Below are 10,153 nucleotides of genomic sequence, written 5' to 3' on the forward strand. Positions count from 1 at the left end.
GGAGCCAAGAAGTCGTCCGCCCGCCGCCGCAGAGGCAGGAGGAACCCTACGCCACCCTCGGGCGACCGGCAAAATCAGAAGGGAAACGCGGCGGGCATCGCATTGACTGGCGGGGAGAGTAGAGGTGCGGCGCCGACCTCGACGGAGCGCGGTAATGGCGAGGGGCCGAGGTCGCCGGCGATTGGTTGGTGGGAAGCGGGAGGGAGCGACAGGTCAGAGGAGTTGATGCGTCTCTGCAGAGCAGAGAGAGAGAGAGAGAGAGAGAGAGCAGGCAGAGCCCATCCACTCCTCCGAAGACCAACCAATTCTGATGCGGGGCCCGCCCCCAGTGTATTAAAGAAAATTATGACATGTTTAAAAATTGGCCACTTTGAGTATTATGTATTTAGAAAACTTGACGCATTTCAGAAAAGTTGCTCACTTTACGTGTTAAGAGTATATGTTTATGTGAATTCTTAATAGGTTCGCGCATTCCTCCTCAAAAAAAAGGAAAAAATGATAAAATAATAAACATGAAAACACGTAAAAGAAACAGGATTTTTTTTCCAAAGGCAGGAAAAAATGATAAACGAAAAAAATTTAAAAACTGAGAAACAAAACAAGAAAGCCCATGAAAGGAACAGAAGAAACAAAAAAAAGAAAGAAAAACACTTGACGCTTGCCATGTCGGCTCAACAGTGGAGACGCTTCGGACGTCGACTCCTTGACGCCCGCAACGAGCGGTGTACATAGAAACTGCGGACCCTCCCAAATTGCCAGGATTATTATTAATTATTAATTATTAGCCACTTGATAATTGCTCTCCAATCAGCATCATTTCATTTCATCATCATTTAACCTCGGTTACTATTTTTGGACCGACCATATCACGTCCTAGCCGCCAATAATACTTTACAAGATACACGTGGACAGCAGAAATGGCATCTCCCCCATGATTTTTTTTATCCTGTGACAATAATGGCTGATGTGGAGTTCACAGTCGACCAAATATATCATGCCTGACCAATGCTAGATGCCAAGAGCCAGCCACCAAATAGTACAAAAAATGACTGCACAAATGCCTCTCTACAAAAAACAGGTCAAGTTCATCAAGCAGAGATGCCCAGGACAGAGCCAATCAGACAAGCATGACGACCAAAACCTTGGATGTTTACAGGTATATAACAAGACTTTACAGGTAACCATGATGATCATGACACCCCACGACACCGATCACTTTCACGTCCGTCGGAACTTCCGGACGCTGCCCTAGGACCAAAATTGCATCCCCAATTAACCACCATGATGATGCTTTGTGTGTATACTTCACTTGGACTACTGGTATTTCTTAACCTATTCTTCTCTAATGTGTCTTGTGTACTTTGTATATGTATGATCTATAACCCGCTCTTTTTTTTCAAAAAAGAAAAAGGGAAAAAAAACTTGTACGGCCTGTATATATCGCTCTGTACAGTTGCATGAGCGGCCACATGATGAACGGGTTGGGTTAGCGGTTCGGTTAGTTGTCCGACGCTGGCTGGCTGCATCATGACCACAGGCCTCTTTTCTGCAGCCTGATAAGGAAAGTGACGCATCTCACCGCATTCTGCAGACGGCTGACGGGGAGCCCTTTGAGCGTCGGGTGAGACAGGTCCCTCCTGGGCTGCTGCTGTTCCTCGAGGGTCTCTTTGCCGTTGGGCTCGCCCGGGCTACCTTTGCCGTTGGACCCGCCCGAGCTACAACCTCCGCCGTCCTCATCGTTCCCGACGGTCCGAATCTCCTCCAGTTGTATATCTTCTTCGGGGTCAGGGAACTGGCAATACGCGGTGTGGAGCCCGTGGTGAATATGTTCCATTCTTCCCGACACCTCGTCCTCCCTGTCCATGTCGATTAAATTCTGCACGGTCATAACTCACCCGTCAGCAAATGGCAATAAAGTTCCGCCCCTGGGCGGCTATTATTCCATAGTTTGTGGTGCACCTAGGTTCATGTTCATCAACACGTTATGTCCTACTACTAGCTTGGAGTATTATTGAGGCAATACAAACCTGTGCTGGGAAAGTGCTGAACAGTGGAAGAAGCCGGGTTCTGCAGTACTGATTGAACAGAAGAGTGAAGATGATGAGAGGTATGGTGAAGCCTGCAGCTACTGGTGATACTTTCAGCCCAAATACGCCGAGGCAGATGATCTGGGTGAGCACGAGAGAAAATATCACTGTGTTGTGTATAATCGGCCAATACAAACCACCGGTGTCGTATCTCGTGCGGTACACATTGAGCAGCTGAAAACATAATACAAATGGCAGATCATTAGCATATGCCGAACAAGATGTGTATCAAGTATTTAATCGTCGGCAATAACATCTCAAATTTTCCTACTTTATATCTGAGGATAGCACTGTAAGCTACTTCCTCCGTCCCAAAACAACAAAATTCACCATTAAGGGCAACATAGTTGTGCTACAAAAACAGAATACTGCCATGGACTTCTCAGTATCCATCTAGAGTTTCTCACCTGATTGCGGTATACGACATAGCCCAGGAAGAAGTAGACTAGCAGAAAAGGTAAGATCAAGGGCGCCAGTACAGAGCATGTGAATCCCAATAGTCCAAACAACAGAACTTTTGGTACTTCAGTGTGATATGGGAACGAGGGGACAAACTCTGTATCTTCTTTCATTCTCAGAACATACTTCCTTATGAAGTTATAGATCAGACCAAAGAGTTGCATAAGTTCAGATGATAAACTGGCCCATCCTGAAGTCAGAACATAGGTGATGAAGAAGGAAGCCTGAAATCAAAATGGATTTACAGAATTGCAGTCAGAATATATTGACCTTCCATAAACAAACTGATCTTCTGGAGTTATCAAAAAGAAAAAAGATCCTTCTACAGCGTGACAACAAGATAGAACTAACCTGCCCAGGTATAACCTTAGCGAGCTGGACAGGAATGTCCTTCGGGCTTGAGAAAAAATCCAATTGTTTTAAGACAGTGCCAGATACCACATTAACAAAGAATACATTCCAAATCAAGAAGTACAGCACTTTACAGCACGCACTCCTCTTCCTTTCGCTGTGAGATATAGGCCCTTCTAGTGTTGAAAACAGCATCATTATTGGCGCAACGGTGTACAGAAATATTTGCAGTATGACACTCGGAAGGTATCCAGTTATTAGTTGGACCAGGTGGTGTGGCCTGCACATGGAAGAGGAGTCGATAGAAGCCAAATACAAATACATGCCATATGTCTAAGCTGAACAGTAGTACCACAATAATCCCAAAGCACTCAACTAAAATGCGTTAATAATCGGTCTAGATATACATGATTTTGCATGCTGTTAGCTCTACATGTTAGTGGATAAGAAGATGAAGTTCAATAGTAGTAGATGTCAGTTCCAGTGCAACATAGGTACTTACTGCTTCAATATCCCGTTAAGGAAAGGAAGCCTCTTCTGCAACTGATCAAGCTGAGATAGACCATTTATAAACGTCACCGGTGCCAGAAATAAGAGCATAAAAACAACAGAACCAAGTAGCGTCGCTATCCGTCGAATCCAAAGCTGCTTATAGGGAAGCCAAATGTTTGACCAATACACATCATTTGGTTCTGGAGCTAGATCAGTAACCCACTTCGTAGGGTTTGATGTCTGAAGTACGTCTGACGCGACAAGTGCTCCATACCGAGTTTTGAAAAATACAAAAGCAGCTGCACATTCCTGTAAATAGTTCAAGACTGAAGTTACTGATTCTATACAGACTTGTTGATGAACTTAGCAGAAAAATCAATGTTTGCAAGATTGCGAAGAAAACCTCATTATCTATGTTCAAGCTAGAATCGTCCAGGTCAACTTTTCCTTTGCTCGGTACAACTTCATCAGTGGGCAACAATTGGAAAGAATTTGAAGAGGCACCACAAAGACAACACCGGTATGTAATTGCTTTGCAGCTCTGATCTACAGTGGTGTCCGTGAAATTTTTCAACTTTCTACATGCCTTCTTCGCACCAGTCTGCAGTATATGAAACAGTTTTACTCCAAAAGCAGAAAGCAAAATACTAACATTCAGATAAAAGGTACAAATCCAAATCAAGCGATCTGAGATCAATTCACTAGTTCAGGGAGAAAACAAAATATATCATATCAAAAAGAATGTGCAATATCACAAATACCTTTGCAGAAGTATAAATCTAACTTAAATGATATGAGATCATTTCACAAATTCATGGAGAAGACAAAAATTATCATAATGAATGTGCGGTACATGAATTATCACTTGCATGACATAGTGGTTACCGAACCACAAGGAAAGTACTCCCTCCGTAAGCTAATATAAGAGCGTTTAGATCACTACTTTAGTAATCTAAACGCTCTTATATTAGTTTACAGAGGGAGTAAGTCTTAAGACTGACAGCATTAAATCACAAAAACACTACCTTAGCGATTGTGTCGCATTCTCCCCCACCCCCACCCTCCAAACAAATAGAAACGTTGTATGAGAATTCTTACCATTATCTTCTGAACTTTCCCAGTTTTGTAAACAATTTGGTGGAATAGGTAACTTGACGCATGATACTTGGTGAAGAAATCATCAACAGCACTACTGCACGATTCTTTCTTTGTCTTTGGTATTCCGCGAACAAGCACAGTAAATTGGCCTGGATTGGGTGTTGCACGTTTAAGGTGAAGGAGCCTCAGTCTAGCAATGTGCCTAAACTCCTGAAAGATTGGGTACAGAAACAACATTACATGCGTTCCAAAATATGACGATGTAGAATACTCCGTAGTTTCTAAAAATACTTACAAGATATAGGAGAATGCAAGCTACTCCAGATATTATGTAGAGAACTAGACAATGAACCCAAAGCCTGCAATGCAACCAGCAAATAAAATGAATACAGAAGTATGTATGCTGCGCTCCCATATGCATATTCTTTTCTCATGTTTTGAAGAGTAGAGATGTGCACGGAACTAAATCAAGTCCAGTTAGAGGCAAAACAAATAACATTATAAATACCAATAAAAAATGCCGTATACCACAAACAAATATACAATTTCAGCCTTGATAAAACACCTTATGATAACATTAAAATAAATTGGTCAGCTCACCATCTTGATCGCTTTTCCACATTTCCAATTGTGAAGATATCCAAATCTTCATAAGGAATCCGAAGATGCTGTATATTTTGTCCATGATAATGCAGTGGAAGAATTCCAAACACACACAGCAGGGCAGCTAGGGAAAAGATACGTATGCTGCAGAAAACGAATGTATTCAGTGTGCAAAATTGGAATCTGAGGTTAAACTGATATAACAGAAAATAGGCACACACACACACACAAAAAGAGGGAACTACGATTTTGCATAACAGCATTAAAAGAAGTTCTATTTTATACAGTATGCAGCTGCCAGATTTGCGAGTTTTCGGCTCCTTCTGATTCAGGTCACACGTGGATGCTAAAAAGCTCATCAATCAGATGTTGATGCCTTCTAACCAACATAATAATAGCACAAAGGGATACATGGATATCAAAGACGAAATTTGGTGTACCTGAAGACTAGCATTCTATTGAAAGCGACAGCATCCAGCCCAGCAGCTGCCAAGAGCTCTTCCTCGGTATACCTCAGGGCCTTGACGATCCAGCCAGTTGATGGAACAAACCTCTCCAAAATAAAAGCCTCTCGGAGCCGACTATGCTCCTCGGAAATCCTGCGGCCGAAGTAGACCCTGACATTGGCTGGCTGCTTCCTCAGAACAGAATAGAGCGACAGAAAGAGCACGCAGAGCCCGATATTGATGCCCGCAGAGGTCAGGAGTGCGCTGATCTTCATGGCTTCCTGCCGGGTCAGTCACGGAAAACAGAGCATATGTCATCTAAATATGCACAGAGGCATCATCCGTGATGCCCTCGGCACCTGCAGTATCAGTTAGGTTGAAGTCATGTTTTGTTGATGACAATGTCAGAAAAACCATACTGAAATTACCAAAGATTACCCGCAAATTAGCCCCCTCCCCCCTCTTAGTCGATCAAAGCACATATTCAGTACCACTCCAAGGTCATAGTTTATATAACCAAATTAAATTCGATGATTGGGCAGCAGCACCGCCAGCAAGCAGTGCATTGCATTGCAAACTGGAAGTGGGCGAGTCGGAGCTGTCCGGTTGAGTAGAACAGGTAGGCCAGATTCGGTGGCTCAACTGTGGGGTTGGTTCGCGTGCAACGCAACGCTAGGCTAGGCTAAGGCTACCCCGCAATCCTCAAGTGTAAGTAGTACAAGACTAAATAAAGCTAGCACGGGACGGAACAATACAAAATCAGAGCAGAACAACTGCTGGAAAAAAAAACACACCAACCAACGCAACACTGGGCTAGCTAATACACCAACCATCGCTGAAGAAAAAAAAAGAGAGGAAAACTCCGGTGGTGAAGGGAATGCGTCGCAATCGTCGGCAGGAACTCGCCAGAACCGAAACCAATCTGCCCAACTAAAGTAGTAGTAGTAGTAGCAGCAGCAACAGCAAAATAAGCGCGGAAACGGAGGAGGAATCCGTTACCCTCTCCTAGTCGAGTCGACGGGGAGGGAAACCCGCCGGAACCAAGGTCGTCCTCGAGTGGGTCTCGTGCCGCCGCCGCAGGACCCTGCACCATGAAGCGGGGTCAGAAGGGGAGGAATAAGGCGGCCGACGGTTACCAGGAGCGCGCCAGCGCGGGCGGGCGGGGGGAGGGGAGGAGCGAAGCGGCTGCCGCCCACCTGGGAATCGGGAATCGGGCGCGGCAATGGCGAGGGAGCAGCCTCGCCGGAGATTGGAGCGGAAGGCTCGGCCGCCGGGCGTGGAGCGTTTGGTCGCGGGGAGGCGGCCGGGAGCGAGAGCGAGAGGAGTTGATGGAGGGATTCCTTCCGATTTTTATTTCCCTTCTCCTCCGTAAGCAACGCGAAAAAACCAACCAATGGCATTTATTTATTTCTGGCAAATAAATCAATCAATCAATCTATAGGCGAACAATAAATAAATACTAAATGGAGGGGCTTGCGGCTCTCGGCGCACGTGGTGGGAGCCGGATGGGCCGCGGGGCCCATTTGCGGCGGCGGGTGTCATGCGGAGAGCCACGTAGGAGGACCGGGTCCGGCCGTGGTCGTGTCGTCATGACGGCCGCGCGCGCTCCTGGGCCGTCGGATCGGAGGCCAGCGGCCGCGATCTGGTCCGCCTCGAGCGAGCAAGGGATTGCCGGACTGGTCCGCGGATCACGCGCGTGCTGTCTGTTCAGTCGACCACGAGGGGAAAACGCGTGCCAAATTTCAGGTAGATCACGTCGCCTTTTGCTTTTAAGAACGGGGCACTTGGCCGGTAATTGTTTCGTACTGTATTAAAATAATACCCTTCCTGCTTGCTCTTACATCCTCTTTAGAAAACTTGAATCTACCGGGACCGATTTTGCGCCCAGTCGTCGGCCCCAGCTCGCCTCCAGGGCGTCGATGTTGGCCCACTTTTTAGCCCCATTTCGGCCAATAAAGCCCATATGGGCGAGAATAGGCCCATATTCGGCGTGGTTCGCCGTGGCTCGGCGTTCAATTGTCAACATAAATATATTTTTTTATCACATATTTCATCACAGAAAAATCAAATACTTCAATGAGATAGTACAACAACAAATAGTTCAATACAAATTATATAGTTCAGCAAATAAAAACTCATATTTCATCACACGTCGCGCCCGGCGTCGCCCTTGATCCTCCATAGGTGCTCTATCAGATCTTGCTGCAGTTGATGATGCACCTGTGGGTCTCGGATCTCCTGACGCATACTGAGGTAGGCAGTTCAGGTTGCTGGTAGCTGGTGATCAACTTGGGCAAGAGGACCCTGCCTGTGGTATGGTTCAGTGTCAAATACTAGCTCTTCCTGCTCGCTCTCAATGATCATGTTGTGCAAGATGACACAGCAGGTCATGATCTCCCACATTTGATCTTTCGACCAGGTCTGAGCGGGGTACCGGATAACAGTAAATCAAGATTGAAGCACACCAAATGCCCGTTCGACATCCTTCCTGCAAGCCTCCTAAATCTTCGCAAACCAGGCGTTCTTGCCTCCTGGCACATGATTTTTGATGGTCTTCACAAATGTCGACCATCTCGGGTAGATGCCATCAGCTAGATAGTACCCCTTGTTGTAATGCCTCCCATTGATCTCGAAGTTCATCGGAGGAGAATGACCTTCAACAAGCTTGGCAAAGACAGGAGAGCACTGCAGCACGTTGATGTCATTGTGAGTTCCTGGCATACCAAAGAAGGAGTGCCAAATCCAGAGATCCTGTGTGACCACGGCCTCAAGTACCACACTGCAACCGCCTTTGTACATCCCCTGCCGAGCAAATGGGCAATTCTTCCATTTCCAATGCATACAGTCGACACTTCCAAGCATCCCAGGAAATCCTCTTGCTGCATTCTGTGCTAGGATCCGAGTAGTGTCTTTCGCATTGGGTGTTCTCAAGTATTACGGTGCAAACACTGCCACCACTGCCCGACAGAACTTGTAGAAACACTCTATGCTGGTGGACTCGGCCATGCGCTCATAGTCGTCCTGTGAGTCACCGGGAGCTCCGTATGCAAGCATCCTCATCGCTGTCGTGCATTTCTGGATCGAGGTGAATCCAAGTTTGCCGGTGCAATCCATCTTGCATTTGAAGTAGTTGTCGAACTCCCAGATGGAATTTACAATCCTGAGGAAAAGTTTTCTGCTCATCCGATAACGCGCGTCGAAATGTTCTGTCGCCGTGAAGTGGAGCATCGGCGAAGTAGTCGGCGTAGAGCATGCAGTAGCCTTCGAGACAATGCCGGTTCTTTGCTTTCACCCGCCCCGGCGCCGAGCCACCTCGCCGCGGCTTTTCATTGCTCGCCAGCAGCTAGGCGAGGGCGGCGAGCACCATAAGATGCTCTTCTTCCTGGACGTCGGCCTCGGCTTCCTCCTCCAGCAGTGCGGCGAGCACTTCCTCGTCATCCGAGTCCATCACCGGGGCAGGCAAATCGCCTAGCACCTTGCGCCCGATGGGCGTCCACCCGCCGGTAAATTGCCCCTCCGCGGCCGAAAACGGCGACCAGAAACGCCCAACTGTTGTCGGAGGGGCTGCTGCGGCGAACCTCTGCTATTTTTTCGGCGGGGAATGACTATCTAACGGTGAAGGGCGGCGGGCGGCGCCGGGATATAGCTAGTGGCGGCCGAGAGCGCGGGGAGTGGGAGGCAGGTCGGGGAAGAAAATATTGACTTTTCACCTGACGGGTGGGCCAGCCGCGCTTTTCCCTTGCATCGGAGCCCCCAGGCGCCCCCCGCGCGCCGGGTTCGGCCTGCGGCCGCCGGGCGGAAAAACGGGCCGAACCGGCGTTTTCCGTCGTCCTGGGGCGTGACTGGGTCGTTTTTTTTATGCCGGCGCCGAAAAGTCGCCTGGGGGGCCTGTTGGAGGCGTGGCTGAAGATGCTCTAAGGTGTATTGTTTTTTCAAAAAGTTAAACTTGTCTAACTTTGACCAAATTTATATACAAAAATATCAATGTCTAGAATACCAAGTCGCGGAAGCACCTACCTTACCTAGTTAATGACCGCTGAAAAGTCTTCATGCACTTACAATTAAAAGACAAGTGCCTCGGAGCTGCAACAATCATCCTTGACCCCTCGAATCGATCTAAAGAGACATGACATCAAATCTTAGCATCGCGTCCGCACTATGAGAAAATTATATGCTATCCCAACGAGGTAGTACGAATCTACATTTGCTGAAGCTACGTCTAATCCGTTTTGAAAGACGGACTCAAAAAGAAGTGTTGTCATCCGCCTTACAAGGACAAAACACTAGCCTACGTTCTAACGAGAGCCCATGCATCAGGATTTTCATACCAGCCAATGTAGCGAGAAAAGGAAAGGAGGAAGGCGAATCCACAGGCTTATCGTCGAAGATCGAGGGGAGGAGGGTTTGGCCTAATCGCCTTGCAAAAAAGGAAGGGTTGGAGTAAAACGTTATCTTCTCGTTTCGTTTACTCTTAAGCGCTCTGTGTTGTCGCCAAATGCTAGACTTGCAGGAGCTGGTGAGCTAATTCCACGCCGGCCACACAAGTCACAAAGGACAGCGACGTATGGCTTTATTTGACCAGCCAAAAAAAAGCTTATTCCGATTTCCATGACGTGC

General features: G+C 47.1%; 1 protein-coding gene across 1 annotated transcript; it reads right to left on the bottom strand.

The window, feature by feature from the left end:
- Positions 1-1,050: 1,050 nt before the first annotated feature.
- On the bottom strand, positions 1,051-6,889 carry LOC119307040 (CSC1-like protein RXW8). Its single transcript, XM_037583124.1, has 12 exons — positions 6,733-6,889; positions 6,536-6,620; positions 5,531-5,895; positions 5,088-5,234; positions 4,783-4,846; positions 4,488-4,697; positions 3,793-3,990; positions 3,400-3,698; positions 2,898-3,177; positions 2,495-2,770; positions 2,028-2,261; positions 1,051-1,876 (listed from the first exon to the last, which is right to left on the bottom strand). The coding sequence occupies exons 3-12, from the start codon at positions 5,809-5,811 to the stop codon at positions 1,526-1,528; spliced, it is 2,340 nt and encodes a 779-aa protein (XP_037439021.1). The 5' UTR covers positions 5,812-5,895; positions 6,536-6,620; positions 6,733-6,889; the 3' UTR covers positions 1,051-1,525.
- Between the last annotated feature and the right edge of the window lie 3,264 nt (positions 6,890-10,153).

Source organism: Triticum dicoccoides, chromosome 5B, assembly GCF_002162155.2.
Source record: "Triticum dicoccoides isolate Atlit2015 ecotype Zavitan chromosome 5B, WEW_v2.0, whole genome shotgun sequence".
Taxonomy (NCBI): Eukaryota; Viridiplantae; Streptophyta; class Magnoliopsida; order Poales; family Poaceae; genus Triticum; species Triticum dicoccoides.

Bases quoted from the DNA above. Each gene is read 5' to 3' on its own strand.
- LOC119307040 (XM_037583124.1), bottom strand. From the start codon at position 5,811: ATGAAGATCAGCGCACTCCTGACCTCTGCGGGCATCAATATCGGGCTC. The intron at 3,699-3,792 runs GTTTTCTTCGCA...AACTATTTACAG, and splicing joins GCTTGAACATAGATAATGAG to GAATGTGCAGCTGCTTTTGT. The intron at 1,877-2,027 runs GTTTGTATTGCC...ATGACCGTGCAG, and splicing joins TCAGCACTTTCCCAGCACAG to AATTTAATCGACATGGACAG.